The 18,556-nt window shown below is 42.1% G+C and overlaps 1 protein-coding gene across 1 annotated transcript in view; it reads left to right on the forward strand.

The window, feature by feature from the left end:
- Window positions 1-697: 697 nt before the first annotated feature.
- pank1a (pantothenate kinase 1a) overlaps window positions 698-18,556 on the forward strand; it is a 27,153-nt gene continuing 9,294 nt past the window's right edge. The window contains exons 1-3 of the mRNA XM_078288828.1: window positions 698-965; window positions 15,729-15,875; window positions 16,565-16,770. Of these exons, the coding sequence (XP_078144954.1) occupies window positions 698-965; window positions 15,729-15,875; window positions 16,565-16,770 (621 nt within the window). The remainder of the gene's footprint in view (window positions 966-15,728; window positions 15,876-16,564; window positions 16,771-18,556) is intronic.

An 18,556-nucleotide genomic window follows, 5' to 3' on the forward strand; every position in this document is an offset into this window, starting at 1 on the left:
ATCACGCACGGAAAGGATTGCAGGGAATGAGGATGACGGTGAACAGCGATGCTTATAAATAAAGCGCACACAGCTGCAGTGACTGACAGGAGTGTGTTGGTGTGTGTGTGACTTTGTTTTATATGTTCCAACGGGAGCCGCTACCACATTTCACATTTATATCGGTCTTTATATTGGCGACACAGACGAGTCGCTGTTTGCATTCTGTAATCTACATTACAACGTCTAATTTTGCTGCAGAGACGAGGCTGCTGCGCCGAGAGAAAACCGGTCGGAGAGGGTGAACGGGTTCGGGCCTCGCTCTGGAGGAGCTGGGTGTGACGTAGACCACCAACACACGCGCGAGCGAGCGAACACATATATACATACACACACACCGGCTGCTGCGCCAGCCAGGATCCAAATGTAGGGAAATGACCGCGAGTGACCTCGAAGGAAATATTGTATTTTAGCGGCTAGCCGTATTTCCATTTTTTACTCTTAATGGAAAAAAATGTACGTCAATTTTTAGCGGAATATTTAGCATAAACTGCGGAAGATATTTGGCTGTAGCGCGTGCTTTAGCTGCTCGCAGAGCTGTCACATTAGCTAGCAAGCGAGGCTAACGTTAGCTTGCGCGTTAGCCAGGTATCTCATTGCTGGCGGTCGGGCTTTTTTTGCACATGCTAAGCTAGGCGAGGCTAGGCTAGCTGCAGCCATGGATAAAGCCAAGTCAATGATGGACAAGAAAGGAGCGTCGGGACCTTTTCATGTCAACAACGGGCAGAGCCAGAGGGGGTTTCACAGCCACGTCGTCGTTACCGCTAACGGCGGCTGCAGCAATGCGTTCGGCTCGAGCGGACCCAACAGCACATTTGAAAACGTGCATCATTTGCACCGCAGCGACGATGCAGAATGCAACGGCTCCCCGGCCAAGAGGTGCAGGCTACGGAGGAGGACTGAGTCGGTGAGACGGAACAGACCCCGTAAGTGTCAACCAGATAGGAAGTAGATGGTGTATTTGCACAATATGTGACTTATTTGGGGGGCAGGGAATCGCGTGATGTCTAGTCATTGATTAAGAGACACCAGATGAGGCGACTGCAATCCTCTACTGTGCAACATTGATCAGCTGGGGGTTTGCTCGCTTTGCACAACCATGGCATGTTGCAATGAGAGCCAATGCATGAGCTAACGTTACCCTTGAGTAACAACCTCTGACATCCGGGTGATGTTTTCTCTTCGCTCCCTTTTTATTGTTATAATTTGAGGGGTAATTTGTATTTCAAAGCACATTAACTTCCGTTCATACCTGCATTTTATTATCAGATAAGGTGTTTGGTGCGTCTAGTTGTTCTGTCCAATCTCGCAGCCTGCCGTCGTCGGGGAGACCTCCTTTTGTTTTTATGAAACCTGAGGTTGCAGTTGGTGCGTTGTGATTGGTGGACACCCCCGGTGGTGAAAAAGCTCCTGATAAGTGGGCTTGGCGTGCTTCAGCCAATCAGCGTCCGACTCCTGTCACCAGGAGGCAGGGTTAAAGGTCTCCGGCCCCGCCCCCTTATTTACTGGCTGTCGGATGGTGTGAAGATCATCCTGTAAAACTTGCGGTTTAAGCACAGAATGTGTAAAAGTGGCGTTTTCGTAGCTGTGTGAAGCATTTTAAAGATACCAGACTGACTAAAGCCTGCTGAGCCTTTTCCCAGAGGAGCCTGTTCAGGAGTTTCTGCATGCACCTGTGAGCTGAGATTTTGCATCACTATGAAGCTTATAAGTGAGAAGAAACCTGGTAAGTTGGTCAGTGTTTGGCAGTATTAACCAGGCGTAGGTATAAAAACAAGGAAGGAATTTAAATCTCTTTACTCATTTTTTTTTCTCCTCAAGCTGGTCTTTGGCTTGTTTTAGAAACTAGGCTTGGATATGAAAACAAACAATTGAAGGCTGTTAACAATTTTTTCCTAAGTTAGTTATTTCAGTGTTTTATAGATTAGGCCTAGATTTGAAAACAAGGAGTTCAAGTCTCTCAATTCATTGGTTATTTTAGTACTTCTCACTTAATGATGAGAATGTTGCACATATGAAACATGATAAAATACAAAAAACAAACAGATTATGCAGTTGATGAACTTGACTTTGTCTGCACGTTTGAAGTTGTGCTTTTACAGGCAGCTGCACACTCCTAGATGGCAGGGAATTGCGAAACTTAATGTTCTGTTAGTCCCTTATTGTTGCCACTCAGTGAGAGGCCTGCGGTTGTTGTGGCCGAGTCTGGGTGTCATGGTGAAACCTGTTCTCATCCTGTGGAAACGTTAGCAAAGAGACCAGCGTCAAGTGTAGGGGCCTGGTTGCTAAGCCGACTAGTCGGCATTCCTCACATCCATCTGTAATTGTGTTAGTGGAAGAGAGAGAGAGAGACTGGGAGACTGTTGGACTGAGAGAGAGAGAGAGACAGTGTGTTAGAGAGAGAGAGAGAGCGCATCATGTTTGTCTTTATGCTTTCAAGGAAATTCGTACACCTATCACTAATTCAAATCCTGCATAAAAATATATCAAAGAAGTGATTTTCTTAGAAGGATACAGTTATTTCAACTCCAACTTCAGCTTTTCCTGATAGTTTCCTCCAAAATGTTCTACTTTTTGAGGGTTCTCCTGATTACATGCTTTCATATGAAGTGTTTGTTTTGGTTACCACCGGCCTGCACTGTTGGCCTGGCAAGCTCGACCTGATTAAGGCCCGGTAACTACAACTTTTGTAAGCTATTGTTCTTTAACAAAGAGCGTGACTGGCAGCTAAACTGTCCTTTCCACGAATGTAGTATAAGATGTCATTTCGTTGAGGATCGAATTCAAAGCGCCATACAGTACCATTTCTATTTTTTTGATGTGTGGATCCACTGGGAATGAAACACCTAACCCTTACAGTGTCTGTACTCTACCTATTGGGCAAGACAGAACAACACTAAAACCTGCAGTTTACCACAGATATTAATATTAATTTGTGCTAAAAGGGGAATAGCGTTCTGTTTACCCGCTGGTTGTTATTATTCTGTTTCCAGCAGAACAGAAATACCAAGGGACAGTTGTTCTGTGAGGTTTATTCTTTGAAGGAAAAAAATATCTCCAACACAACAAGATAAAACACAATCACTTTAATTGCCAAGTACAGTGAATGTACAGGAACTTCTCGGTGCGGAGACGTGTTGACAACTTACTTAGTAACACAGTACGTTCCTCTCTTTACACTCTTTAGTACAGGGACTGCAGGACCTCACATGCAGTGCAGTGGGACGGTGTAAGATATGCAACAGACAGCAGACTAGACATATCACGATATTTGTACTCTGCATTCTGTATCTATGAGTAAGATGAGATATTTCAAGTCCAGGTGCAATGAAGTCAGATATTTGTGGAACATTTGGCTGTATGGCTGATAAAACCAGGCAGAATCCAGTCTCATAAGCAGCGTAAAATTTCATTGGAAAACTGTGGTGTGATTTCTCCCCCCAGACTCAATAATGAGACTCCTCCTTTACATCCAGCATAACGAGAACAGATAATGTACAACATGTTGCTCTGGTGCGTTTGGCGTGATGCAAATAACCCTGGAGAGCGTGGTGTCGTAATGATCAGATAGCGGATAACGCATACATTCCTATGCTGTGGTCTGCGGCGATGCACCGTAGCCTCAGAAAGATCAGAGTTAGCCCACATTACATAATTGAGGGGACATCGTGTCAGTAAACTTTGAAATGTCCGATCGCAGCCCCTCTGCTTTATGGCTGAGTTATCCTTGGAGGAAAGCCAACTGTCCTGATAAACTGCGATAACCTCTGGGCTCCTCCCCACCCGGGTCGTCCCTGGACTGTAGTCCCTGCAGGGATGGGATTTTTCACTTTTTTTCCTCTTCTTCTTTTTTTTTTTTTTTTTTTCTTGAGGTGGGTTAGGGTTGTGGTTGCACAGCAGCCCCGTAGGTAAGGCGGCGGACACACTGATCCATCACAAAACGGACAGAATTATTGACGGGGATAGATTTAAACATGGTGGCAAGGCAGAAGAACCGGAAGGCTCTTCTTTAGCGGTGCTGCTTCACAGAAAAAATAAGAAAAAGTCTATATAGTATAAATGAAATAAGAAACTTATCTTTGTTTTGGTCGTACTGTTGCTCCGTCCGTCCGTCCAGAAAAAGTTCAGCTGGGTTGAACGTTCTGTCCATCAAAACGGATGGAAATCTGACAGACGGAGCGTCATCAGTCCTGTCCGGACAACAGACACCTGTCAGTGAAAATAATTGAAATGAACATAGACAGACAGACACAGTGGATTCAGTGTGGCCGCCGCCTAACACTGCCAGAATTAAAATAACGATAAATAAACAGGGTGTATTGCACATCATCATTCTGTGTATGTTTGTAACCCTGTGTGTACATACCCAAATCCCTCTGTTTGCCTGAAAATTGGCTCGGGGACGTTCTGGAACGTATAAAATTAGCTGTGGGTGTGTCGTATGAGCCTGGCCAGCAGTGAGCTGGGTTGTAGCCATCCAGGTGAGGCTAGTGGCCGCAGAGCAGGGAAGTCACAACAACAACTATGACGGAGCAAATTGGTAAGAAACGAAAGAACAGCAAAACTTGGCGTTGCTTTTTTTTTTTTATTGTGGATTGGCTGCGTTCGCTGTCTGCTTTTTCAATGCTTGTGGTGGATTTTCGGATGCCAGTTACCTCGGGCTGGATGTTGTTTCGAGGTAGACTGTAGAGCTGGGTGATATATCGATATAATATCAATATTGTGATATCAGACTAGAGATCCTCTGGGATTTTGGTTATCGTAATATTGTGATATAGCTTAAATGTTGTCTTTTCCTGGTCTTAAAGGCTGCGTTACAGTTATCTTGACTGTTATAATGTTATAGAGTGAGATGAACAGTGAAAGCCTCGACCTGCTTCTCCATCATATCCACATTAACCTGCTAATGCTTGTTTCTCAAAATTTTACTCGTGTAAATATTTTCTGAAAGCACCAGCTGTCATCCCCAAAATATCGTCACATTATTGATATTGTGGTATTGGGTCAAAAATTTTGTGATATTTGATTTTGTCAATATCGCCCAGCCCTAGTAGACAGCTCATGAAGATGAGTGAAGTGTTGGGCTAGGATTAGGGGTGCGCTGATACCAGTATTTGTATTAAGTAGGGATGTTCCTAACGACTAATTTCCCTGTCGATTAAATGGAAATTTAAATTTAGACTAGTCGACTAGTCCCGAGTCCCGACATCCCGAGTATTAAGGGTGGAGGCTGAAATGAAGGGTGAAATGCCAACAATTTGGGAGCATTTTACCATAAATGAAGATGGAAGAATGAGAATAAACGTTTCCTATTTGATGAGAAGCACAGATATTGTTCCATGTAATGAAAAATAAATCCAAAATGTGATCTGGTTATTAAATATTGTGTGGTTGAAGAGGTGGCACTTGAAGATTTTGGCTTCTCCTGATAAAATCCCCGCTTTTGGGAAGACTTGGTTGGTTAAGGTGGGATTCCTGCAGTCATGTTGGGTCCAAGTCACACAACAACGTTTACAGGCAAAAATATGGCTACTAGAGCCATTGCAGGACATTAACTCTTTTTTATAAAACTCTTTATAAATCTCCAAATTCACCAGCCACTTTTAGATTTTCAGAATAGAAATGAGCCTCTGGACAGTGTTTGGTTGGAAAAGCGGCTGGTAGAGCCGACAGTTTAGCAGTATTTGGCTGCTGGGCTGAAGCTATAAGATAAGAAAGACACACTATTTGAACTCAATCAGAGGCTGTTGACGAAGAAAAGCTCTAAAAATACTTAGCATGACTTGATCTTGATCTTTGATTCTCCTTTATGTGTTTGTTGAGAGACTAAGAGTTTGAATATACAAGAAACCTGGTGCCGTGAAGTGTCATGTATTGAATATGAGGCCAAAAAAAACGACTTCTCTCCTGTGAAAAAGGATGTTGCTGCTTGTAGGCCTTGACCTGCAAGTCAAGAAACCAGCATTTGCACAAGTTTATGGTTACAGCTGAATCTGATACCACGCAGAAATGATTCAGTGTGATTTTATTGTTGCGCTTATCAAAGGTTAGCCGTGATGAGACTTTGTTTCAGTACATCCACACCTGAAATATCATGATCGAGATACAGAAAGGGCTCTAAATGCTCTGCAAAGCCTTCTTCGTTTTGTACTTTTCCTCTGTGATTCTCAGCAAATGTTCAAGGTCAGCAGTCACATCAGCGCTTATTTCGTTTTGTCTAGAGGGCTAACGGTTGTTTTCGCCTGAGCTTTTCAAGAAACCCGGAGGTGCAGGATAGTCCGGCGGATGCACAGCCCACACTGTCTGGTCTCCGATTTTCAGAAATGTTGACTTGAAGAATATTCTGGGACACGATTATGACCGCTGTAGTGATTTCTTTTGCACTTTGTCACTGATATCAGGGTGATGCGTGGATTGTCAATATAAGGAGGGATCTCAAGAAAAACATACTTTGTTATCTGAAATCTCTGTGAAGGGAGATTTGTTGGTGACAGAAATGTTCTGTGTTTGGGTGGTGATACACAAGGCAATTTTTGGGGGCAATTTTGATCTCCAATGTTCCTGGCAACAGGCAATAAAATGAGACATGGGGTCCAAAATCTATTCAGGTCTACTGGTCATGGAATTCCTGGAATATCATGGAATTTAGAGAGGTGTCTTCCAGGCATGGAAAGTGAGGGAATTTAATAAATTCTCTGAGGAGGTCTTGTAATATCAGGGAATTTTACAAATGTGCCACTTTACAGGAATATAGCAGAATGTATTTTCCTTGTTCCTTGTTTCACACACTCATTATCAGAATCAGAATCAGCTTTATTGGCCTAGTATGTACACATACAAGGAATTTGACTCCGGTTACATGAGATGATGGCAGTTTTCAGCCCAACTGTAGTGGAAACGAGACTGTTCATCCCTTAAGAAAAATGACATTAACAAACCAGGAAGGAAGAACATTTTTAGTTCACTGCAACTACAATTTAGTTATGGAAATATATGGAAAAGTCATGGAATGTAAGATCAGGGCTTCAGCTGGAGCCCTGGAAGTTTCTTGGGATATTGATGATTCCCGATTGAAATTTGAAAGCCAGGGTGATTTTTCTTTTTCTTTTTAGGTTAATCCGATGCAAAAGTGTGACCAATTTCCAGTCGGTTTGGCTAGACAGTTTCAGTCTGTGCGTGTGTTAATGTAGTCGCAGAGTAACTTCCATAAAAAAAAAAAAAGATTCAGGTGTGTATAAAAAGTCTGGAACAGGTCAAGTCAATGTTCTACCACTGGTTGTTGTCAACCGATCATTAACAGGGTGTGCTAACAGGTCCATAGGTTTCAGTAAGGGTGCAGGTGGCTCTAGGTGTGTGTGTGTGTGTGAATGATCATGTAAATCAAGATGAGAGGAATTGTTCAGTGTACGGCACACCCCAAAACCACTTGAAACTCGTCCTTCTACCTGAAACTGCACAAATTAGCATCTGTTTACCCTTTGCACGAAACAGACTACTGTCCTCACGTTCCCTCTCTCCAGTGTCTTGTTTTATTTTACTTGTGAAAGTAGGAAAGAAAGCAGCCAAGAATGAATGTTTTTTTTCAGTATTTCAGGTTTTATGGACATACAATTCCCATTCATTTATATTTTACATGCAAAATTTTGTACAAAGTTTGATTTGAAAATGCTTCATGGCCTGTAATGTCGACACAACCAGTGCAGAAGTGACTTTGTGTGTTGCAAGACTTTCCTCTTTATAGTTTTGGATGATTTGAACTTGAGTTTTGGACTGTTCCCAGCACAGTGGTCTGAATGTTAACCCGCCTGTTTAGATTTGTAAATTGAGATTGAGATATTGTCGTTGAGCAGGGCAATACAGTTAAGTGTATTTACACAGTGATAAAGCATAGCGGTGAGTTATCCACATTTTATTGTTGTTATTTGTAGTAGTAGTAGCAGTAGTAATGGTAGGAGTAATAGCAGCAATACCAGCAGTAGTAGTAGTAGTAGTAGTAGTAGTAGTAGTAGTAGTAGTAGTAGTAGCAGCAGTAGTAGTGGTAGTATTAGTATTAGTAGCAGTAGTAGAAATAGTACTAGTAGTAGTATAGTAGCAATAGTTGTAGTGGTAGTATTAGTAGTAGTAGCAGTAATAGAAATAGTACTAGTAGTAGTAGTAGTAGTAGTAGTAGTAGTAGTAGTAGCAGCAGTAATGGTAGGAGTAATAGCAGCAATACCAGTAGTAGTAGTAGTAGTAGTAGTAGTAGTAGTAGTAGTAGTAGCAGCAGTAGTGGTAGTATTAGTATTAGTAGCAGTAGTAGAAATAGTACTAGTAGTAGTATAGTAGCAATAGCTGTAGTGGTAGTATTAGTAGTAGCAGTAGTAGCAGCATAACAATCAGGATCACTTATAGTATTAGTAGTTGTGGTTGTAGTAGCAATAGTACTACTAGTAGAAATAGTACTAGTAGTAGCCTAGTAGCAGTAGTAACACCAGTAGTAGTAGTAGTAGTAGTAGTAGTAGTAGTAGTAGAAAAAAGAGTAGTAGTAGCAGCACCAGTGTCATAATAATCAGGATCACTTTTATTAACAAAGTAAAATGGGTGCACAAAGAATTTGACTAACCACCTAACAATATTATTAATAGTAAAAACACTATATTAGAATACAGTGAGGAAAGTGACAGTGCTGTAGCTTCTGTTCTGTCATGTGAACACACTGCAGCTCAGTGATGTGTTGTATCCACTGTACACGATAACATGAGTTCAGCTGCCGTACTGTGTTTTCTTGTCTTATCACACACACGCTGTACAAGTATTGTTCTTGTCCTCTGCTCTGTGCACAATATAGACACACACACACTCACACACACACACACACACACACCAAAGCTCCCTGTGTGACCTCAGATTAAAGGTTAAGCAGTAGAACATGAAATAGAAATGCTGCCGATAATCTCTGAGGTCACGTTGGAAAACTGAGTGGTAAACATGGCAGAAAATACTATATTCATGAGGACTTCTAGACTTTGTAATTCGAGTCAAACTACACACACATACATACAGTACACACACACACACCTAGTGGAGGTAGAGAGCCAAGACAGCGGTGTGTTTTGCCAGAGACCTTTCACCTACATGGGCTTCGGTCACTCCTCAACCCCCCACTCTGCCACACTCACCTTTGGCTGGATGTGTGTGTGTGTGTGTGTGTGTGTGTATGTGTGTGTGATCTGTTTGGGTGTACGCGCACGTTCTTTAACAATGAATGTATATATATATATATATATCATGAGAAAAGCATATCATCCCATCCATACTTGACAATAATTGTTGAGGCAGCGTGTTGCTTCTCGTTCACTTTTCCCCCCACCGCCCAGATTTTCTCAGCTTGTGTCTCTTAATTAGTGTCTCCATTAGAGTTACTAGGTTAGGGGAAAGGTAAGAGGTAAGGTTAAGCGTGGATAAAATTAGCCACAGGGCTTCAGTGAATGAAATGAGAGAATGTAGGTCAGTCCCACCGTATTCCCATGACGTCTTTTCAGTCGCCGCGGCCATACTGTTGACATCAGCGACAGCCAGGTGACAGCGGAGCAGCTGGAGACAGACAACAGTGTTTACAAACATTTGTTGTGCCAAAATTTGTATCATGCAAATAATGTACTCCCCAAATAATGTGTTTATTATGGGAGAAATACACTTAAATGTCAGGTAGACTCATGTATAGCCTGACAACTGCCTTGTAGAAATCAAGGTAGCTTGTGGTTTGAGATAATAAAATCACAAATAGGAGTGATTGGCGTTCATTATGAGGCAGCTAGGTGTGTGTGTGTGTGTGTGTGTGTGTGTGTGTGTGTGTGTGTGAGATGGGGAGGGGGGGGTTCCTGGCTAAGGCTGTGGAGGACAGTGTGACCGTCTTGGCCGGCCTCTAACAGTGTCACTGTGCCTTGTAGTGTTAACTGTCTATCAGGGAAGGAGATAAAGTTTCTAGTTCTAGTGTTGCACAGTTCTGGGTTATTTCTGGTGCTTGTAATACATCTTGTTTGTAATAATCTTTTTCTTCTGACGGGGTCAAAGGTGATGCAATAGGAAGGAGGCCCGGCTGACCACAACCGCAGTAAACGATGCTCTCAAGGGAATTTTGGCTTTTGCACAAAGCTTACCGACACGTGTGCAGTGTGAAAGTTTCGTACAAAGTAGTGAACATACATAAGAATAAAAAACATTACAGGGGATCATTACAGGGGTCATCACAAGTGGAACACATCACTGACCAATCAGATTGCTTCGTTGAAACTACCCATTGTATAAAAACCCACAATAAAAAAAAAAGAAACCAACCTATTATTAAAACAATGTTATTGTGATGCAAGTCCCCTACATTTGATAAGACTTTTAGAATAAACAAATAAATTTCACCCCGATGTGTACGCTACTCAGTTCATGTTTACACAGATTAGAGGAGGTCAGTAGGTGATAGGGGACCGCTACCAAAAGTCATCCAGAGAACAAGGAGGTGATAGGTGACCGCTGTTCACTGTAGTAGCAGTAGCAGTAGTAGTAGTTGCAGTAGTAGAAGTAATAGTTATAGTAATAATAGTTGCTGTAGTAATAGTTGTAGCTACGGCAGTAGTAGAAGTAGCCTAGTTGTAGTAGCAGCAGCAATGGTAGTAGTGGCAGTTATAGTAGTAGCAGTAGTGGCAGTAATACTAGTAGTAGTACTAGTAGGAGTAATTGTAGCAACACCTGTGGTACAAGTAGCAGTAGTGGCAGTAGCAATAATCGAAGCAGCACCACTGATACCAGTAGTTGCAGTAGTGGTGGTAGTAATAGAAGCAGTAGTAGTAGCATCAGCAGCAATGGTAGGAGTAGTAGTTTAAGTAATAGCACTGGTGGCAGTAGTACGAGTAATAGAAATAGTCGTAGCAGCAGTGGTACCAGTAGTAGTAGTCACAGTAGAAGTAGTAGTAGTAGCCTAGTAGTAGCAGCAGCATTAGTAGAATAACTTTATTTACTACGTAGCCGTTTTCAAAACAGTTACAAAGCACTTGACAGACAAAACAACGGTAATTAAAAGCCTACAAGATAAACAATTAAAGATGCCTGACATGAATGAAAAACGGTGTTGCAGAACAATAAGACAGGTAAACACAATGAGAACAGATCAGATGAAAAAAACAAAACAGTGAAGTTGACTGAGGTGAGAGGTCACCCTCCTGACTTTTCAGTTTTTTTCCTTTGATCTCATCAGGTGAAACTGTTTTGGAAACTTATTTCAGATATGGAGTCTGCAAATTTTAATGTCCTCAGAGGCAATTGGTATTGCAACGCAGTGTTATTAAAAAAGCTATTGCTGCCGTCAAGGAAAAACTGTGTATCTGCAAAAAGTATTTTTTTCCCCAAATGAAATTAATTTTCCCTTTTGACGCCCATGTGTTTCAGCGGCCCAAGGGTCACGAAACTCACTTGCCGCAAAAATGACCATGTAAACTTTTAAAAAAGAACAATTAAATTGCAGTTAGGATGATTTTTACTCGACTGCAGCCCTGTAGTTTAACGCAGGTCTAATAATTCATTAACAGTCATGGCACTGTCACGCATTCACTGCTCCAAATATCATATCATATCATCTATGATACGATTCACAATAAGGGTAGTTATGGTTCATCCAGGGACTTAAGTGGTGTTTACTGCTTAGATATGCTACCAGTTTGTCTCCTAATGCCATTTAGCATTAAAAAGCATCAGTTCTTACCATTTTACAGACAGTTAAAACATGGAGAAGCAGACATAGCTAACACGGTGGGAAGCTTAAAAAAAACATACAGTAGATGTTTACATGCGGTTCACCCATGACCTAAAAGCACCAGTTGTAATATGAAGGCTCTAATCTGAAGGCGGACTTTGCCTCAGTAAGCCAGACAGAGTCATTACACTATAGGAGGCCATTGTGAAATGGTCCCATCTCTGATTGCTGCGTCAGGACACAGTGGGCAAAGTTAGGTGTTAAAAGTCATCAGTGATATACAGGATTTTAGGCTCCGCAAGTCTACAGGCGCTAACAGGCTGGCAAATCCCAAAATTCACAAGACGCTTTGTCTATTTTACCATCCAAGTAGATTGTTGGAATAGAAAAAGATCTCCAAATGATAGTTTTTTATCTCCTTAACTTGCCCACAGAAGTGTCTGGTAGAGTAGACGAACTTACCTGCTTAACCGGCTGCTAGTATAAACGATCAGCATAACTGGCCATTTTCCCCCTGGAACCCGATTTTCCCAATCTTTTCTCACCTGAAGCATTTCTTTTTCCAACATATTGACACTCACTGTGTAATGAGACATGCACATATTTACTTTTCGGTTTATCCATGACCTGTCAACTTTCTCTATTTATTTTGCACTACTTTACACAGCGGCACATGCAGACAGGCAGCTGCAGCTGGCCGGCAAAGAGCAAACAAGGAAGTGTTAAAGCATCAAAACTGTATTAGAAAGGCTTTGACTTCAGATGATTTTAGTAATTTTCTTCTGTATCTTTTTGACAATGTGTGTCATTACAGAGCGAGCAATCAGTTTTTGGGGTTGATTTTTGAGTATCCATAGCTGGTAGATTACACTAACAACAACTCTGAATATCCCAGGGATTACAGATTTTAATTTTTCTGTTTGATTAAGTCTGTTTTTATAAAGAGTACCATGGATCACAGTCTTGGTAGCTCAGCGGGCCGGACGGTGTCACCATACACTGTTTTGGAATGGATTTGTCATTTTCAACACATCTGTATGTTGAACACGTCGCCGCTTGTTGCTTTCTAAAAGGACGTGTTAATTTAAACTCAAATTGACACAGCATATATTGTTATTACCATGTGCTGTGTTAAAAAGTAGAAAGGAGGTGTGCGTCGTCCCAAACTATAGACACACCGATTTTTCGAAAATGTGACGCCCTGTTAAAGAGCATGCCCTCCTGACATTGTCGGTTCAAGTCCAGGATGTCGCCTGTGTCACGTGTCGTCTCCTCAAGTCTTTCCTGTGTATCTAAACTCTGTATCGCACAACAAACCTGACCTAGTAATGTTAAAGGTGATAAAGAACCTGTCCCCCAAGGAATGACAAGAAGCTTCTGCTGACTTGAACCTCAGTGACCTGATTTTAATCTATGTGACGGTTGTGAGTGAAGACGCACGTAGTCGCCTAGCCTTTGGTTCACACAGTATTCAACCAGGACTTTGGTATTTGTTTAACTGGCAATGCAAAATAAGCTGATTGACGCAGCTGCTTTCTAAAATAGCAGCATGTGTAAGACTAGAACAGAAAGGAATGGAACAGAACAGATCCTCCGAGTTAGAAAACAGTTTTACAAGTTTTTCCTCCATATACAAGAGCAAGGCGACCCCCCCCCCGCTGTGATCTTACATGATCACTCACTCTCGTGACACTGAAGTATTTGTTACACCCACATGTATTTCATCACATGGGGCGACAACGCAAATTTCCAATGTACACCAAATGACCGATTGCATAACAATGTCATACAAGACGGCGAGCAAACACAGCGAGCTGCCGGGCGAGGTCCAAAACGTATTCACTGGAATGGAAAAAAAAGTGTGATTGTGAAGCTCATTTAATTGAATATTATTAAAGTGTACCTGTAATTATCAGGGATGTGATCAGATGCACACAAAAAAAGCAGGTAAACTTTAATTTCCCACTTGGAATGAGTGGGAGTTTTATATCCGAAAACGTACTGAAAGTGATTGAAACACCACTCTAGTCTCGTGAGTAAAGTCTGTTTGAGTTTCCTCTGACATTTCAGCAGGATGTCGATGTACGTCTATAAATCATGCTGCCTGTCTTTGCTGATGCCTGCATTTCCCCCCCAGATACTAGCAGTCCTGAATGTATGCTTAACCCAGTTTCTCCTCAGTGAACACTGCCATTAATATGAGAGAGAGAGAGAGAGAGTAAGAGGGAGAAGAAAGAGAGAGAGAGATGGATGTACCTCTAAGGTAAATGTAATAGACTAATTGGTTCTCTGCAGTTCATGCCAAGAAAGCTTATTTGAGTTTAATTCAGTTGAATTGAGAGAGAGAGGGAGCGGTAAGAAGACAGAGAAGGAGCGACAGAGAAAGAGAGAAAATGATTTAGAAAGAGATGAGTGAAAAAGAGGAGAGAGAGGGGGAAAGATGGATGTAGACAACGAGAGAGAGAGAGAAGGGGAGAGATGGATAGAGACAAGGAGCCAGAGGGAGAGAGAGATGAGAGAGACAGAAGGTAGAGTGAGAAAGAGGTTGAGAGATGAAGAGAAAGCTAAAGAGAGAGACAGCGAAAGAGAGAGGGAGAGAGTGTGAGAGAGAGAGAGAGAGAGAAGGTGAGAGAGACAGAAGAATGTATGCGAGACTGAGAGAAAGCTAGACACAAAGAGAGAGAGAGATGGGAAGGTGGGGGTTCGTCTCAGAAGTCTGTTTCCATGGCAACCCTGGCTCTTGTCGAGCCGTGGCGGTGTATTTTCTAGCCGGCGGTGCTGCAGAACTTTCTGTGCTGGACTCCATGTTCCAGATAGCTAACTGGCCGGCCTGCATCTCCTCTCCTCTCCTCTCCTCTCCTTGTTTCCTCTCCTCTCCTAACCTTGTTTCCTCTCCTCTCCTTTCCTCTCCTTGTCTCCTCTCCTCTGCTCTCCTCTCCTCTCCTCACCTCACCTTGTTTCCTCTTCTCTCCTCTCCTCTTCTCACCTATCCTCTCCTCTCCTCACCTTGTTTCCTCTTCTCTCCTCTTCTCTCCTCTGCTCTCCTCTCCTCACCTTGTTTCCTCTCCTCTCCTCACCTTGTTTCCTCTCCTCTCCTTTCCTCTCCTTGTCTCCTCTCCTCTCCTCTCCTCACCTCACCTTGTTTCCTCTTCTCTCCTCTCCTCTTCTCACCTCTCTTCCTCTCCTCTCCTCACCTTGTTTCCTCTCCTCTCCTCTCCTTGTTTCCTCCCCTCTCCTCTCCTCTCCTTGTTTCTTCTCCTCTCCTCTCCTCTCCTTGTTTCTTCTCCTCTCCTCTCCTCTCCTTGTTTCTTCTCCTCTCCTCCTCTCCTCTCCTCTCCTTGTTTCTTCTCCTCTCCTCACCATGTTACCTCTCCTCTCCTCACTTCACCTTGTTTCCTCTTCTCTCCTCTCCTCTCCTCACCTTGTTTCCTCCCCTCTCCTCTCCTCTCCTTGTTTCCTCTCCTCTCCTCTTCTCACCTCTCCTCTCCTCATTTTGTTACCTCTCCTCTCCTCACCTCACCTTGTTTCCTCTTCTCTCCTCTCCTCTTCTCACCTCTCCACTCCTCTCCTCTCCTCTCCTCTCCTCTCCTCTCCTCACCAACATAGACCAATTTCTCTCACATTAACCCACGTTCAAAAAGATGGAGAGTTTTAGTGTCCCATGATTTTCTAAATGCTGTTTCAGATGCTGGCAAGAATAAAATTATGGGGGAAACACTGAATACTGACCTTTTTTTTTGGAATGAAAAAGGTGAAATTTAAAGATATTGAATATCGGCTATTGGTGACATGAGTCTAAAAATATTTGTATCGTTATTGGCCTTCAAAAACCCATGTCGGTCAAACCCTAGTTGCTGTATAGTTTTAGTACTGGGAGCTGTTATTGTTATCTGTATTATCGCTTGCTTTCAAAAGTAAAGAAGTTCACAAGATCTCTCTCTCTCTCCCTCCCTCCCTCCCTCTCCAGCCTTCCCATGGTTTGGCATGGACATCGGAGGAACCTTGGTCAAGCTGGTCTACTTTGAGCCTGTCGACATCACCGCAGAAGAAGAACAGGAGGAAGTGGAGAACCTCAAGTCCATCCGCCGCTACCTCACCTCCAACGTGGCCTATGGTATGTGCACGCACACACACACACACACACACACACTCCATGTATTAACACCCGAATACTCGCTTCTGGTAGTTTTTCTATGAGAGAATGGGGAGATGTCCGCTGACGTTATCTATAGGGACGGGATGATCTAAATATATATATATATGGGGTTAATGATTCAATACAACCACGATACGACGTAATAAATTAAAGTTTACTGACAATAAAGTCTGACTGTGCAGAATTATGTTTATTTCTGAGCCACAAATCTTTCTAGCGATGGCATTGGCTTGCTAGAATGTAAGCAACAATTTAAAAATGTCATGACAAAGTGACAATAATATAATTTGGATGGAGAGCTTGTGAAACTGTGATGGTCATTACAGATTACTACAGCAGAATAAAATGGAGCTAATATCACGATTCATTTTTCTGTCCCATCATGTGTATTGTCACATTTTTGTATTGTCATATATTGAATTTCGATATATTGTCCCATCCCTATACGTCACAGGTAACCAAGATCAGCCAATAGCAGATTGCAATTACAATTGCAATGTCATGCTTTTAACCAGTAGATGCCAGTCCAACCTGAAAAGTAAAAAGTCTCTGCGTTTGGTTTCTTTTTCAGCTTATTCTACTGTTGGACTGCATAAGAGCGTCAGCCAAACACCTACAATGTAAATCTCTTTCCCTCCGTCTCCCAGGTAAAACAGGAGTGCGTGACGTCCACCTGGAGCTGAGGAACCTGACCATGTGCGGCCGGACGGGGAACCTGCACTTCATCCGCTTCCCGACGCAGGCCATGCATCGCTTCATCCAGATGGGACGCGACAAGAACTTCTCCAGCCTGCACACGACGCTCTGCGCCACCGGCGGAGGGGCGTACAAGTTCGAGAACGACTTCCGCACGGTGAGAGAGAGAGAGTGAGAGAGAGAGAAAGTGTGTGTTTGTGTATTACTACTAATCATGATAACAGAACTTAAACTTCACTACCAATACTAAGTTTGATATCTAAAAATTGGACTATGGCAAACAAAAAGAACCATGTAGCAGTGTTGCAGAACAGTCACTGGTTATGACCTGGAAAGTTATGACCTAGAAAGCTTGTAGCCAAACCCGTTTGGCTACATTTAGAGAGGTTTTAGGACACTTTAAAAGGTTAGGAGAGGTGACAGGAAACACATTCTAACATAGAAAACATCTTTTTGTGAGTATTTGGTGTGGTATTACTGAAATATACAACAATATATAGTCTTGTACACCTCAAAAGACCCATAATATCATTTGGTTACCAAGGATCCTTTTGGAGTCTCCAAATGGCCTTTTAGGAAATCCACATAGGCATTTCCCTAGAAGAAACATTTCCAAATGCTCATTTTTGGTGGTATTACCAACTTGGAACCAGGATTTGCTTTTGGCTTTCTGAGCTGACCAGGCACAGCCACAGGCAGCTGTTTACACAAAAAAAATGTTCTTTTAGGCAAAGAAAATAAATACAAATTCCACATTGTTTGAGTTTCTGTTACTCTATTTACTGTTTAGTCATTCTGACTGTTGGAGAACAAAGTCCCAGGGCTTTACCTTAAGGTATGACCATGATTATGTATGTAATGAAACGGGTTCAAGAGGCTAGGCTAATTATCCTGACCTATCGGAGGTTTTAGTTCTGTTTCAGTAAAACTGACTTTTGCGGTCTTCATTACGCAATTCTAAGGGAGTATTTATTCTGGTCATAAAATAAATATTGGTTTACCAAGACTCTGTAAACAATTACAGTGTCACACCCAATGGCAAATAGACTTAAAAAACAAAAGTGTAAACAGAAAATTAAGCAAGCCTTTAGGCCACTTAAAAGCCCTTGGTTAAACCTCTCCGTAGGCTATGTGGCTGTCCTGAGTCACAAGGTTTCAGTGAACAAGTAACAGTGCAACATACAGTACACTACCAGTCAAAAGTTTGGACACACCACATTTTTCTTTATTTTTGCTATTTTTCACATTTTAGAATAACACTAAAGACATCAAAACTATGAAATAACACAAATAGATTTATGCAGTGACCAAAAAAGTGTTAAACAAATCAAAACTATCTTATATTTCAGATTCTTTAAAGCAGCTTTGGAAAGAAATTCATACATAGGATCAACTTCACTATTTATATTTGTCTAAGAAACTAATTTCAAGCATTTAAGCAGAAGCCTTTCGATCAAAATGGCTTTAAGATAATGAAAAACATAGAACATTCAATCAGGTGTGTCCAAACTTTTGACTGGTAGTGTAATTTCGATGTAATCCAAACTAAATTAACTTAAAAAACACTAATTTATTAAAAGACAGACTGCTTGTACAAAAATACCTGACTATAATTTCCAAGAGACAGGCAGGGGGGTTTAAGAAAAATCCTACTGTACTTGTGTCTGACTGTAGTTTGTGGTTGTATTGTAGTTCGTTTCGTTTGTACACATGGCCCAAAAATACCAAAGCTAAACCCATATTGATGACTATGGTCCAGATGCTTTTCCCCTCTGCTGATATTTCAAAATAAAAGCGCTCGGTGGAGCAGCTAGAACGATACATAGACACGATGCTGATGGCAACGCAACGCGATACGTTTACCCCCTACACACACACACACACGCACACACACACGGAAAAGATCTGTTTCTCCCGCGCCAAATTCTTGGACATATAGGAAC

The sequence above is a fragment of the Centroberyx gerrardi genome, chromosome 15 (genome assembly GCF_048128805.1).
Source record: "Centroberyx gerrardi isolate f3 chromosome 15, fCenGer3.hap1.cur.20231027, whole genome shotgun sequence".
Lineage (NCBI taxonomy): Eukaryota > Metazoa > Chordata > Actinopteri > Beryciformes > Berycidae > Centroberyx > Centroberyx gerrardi.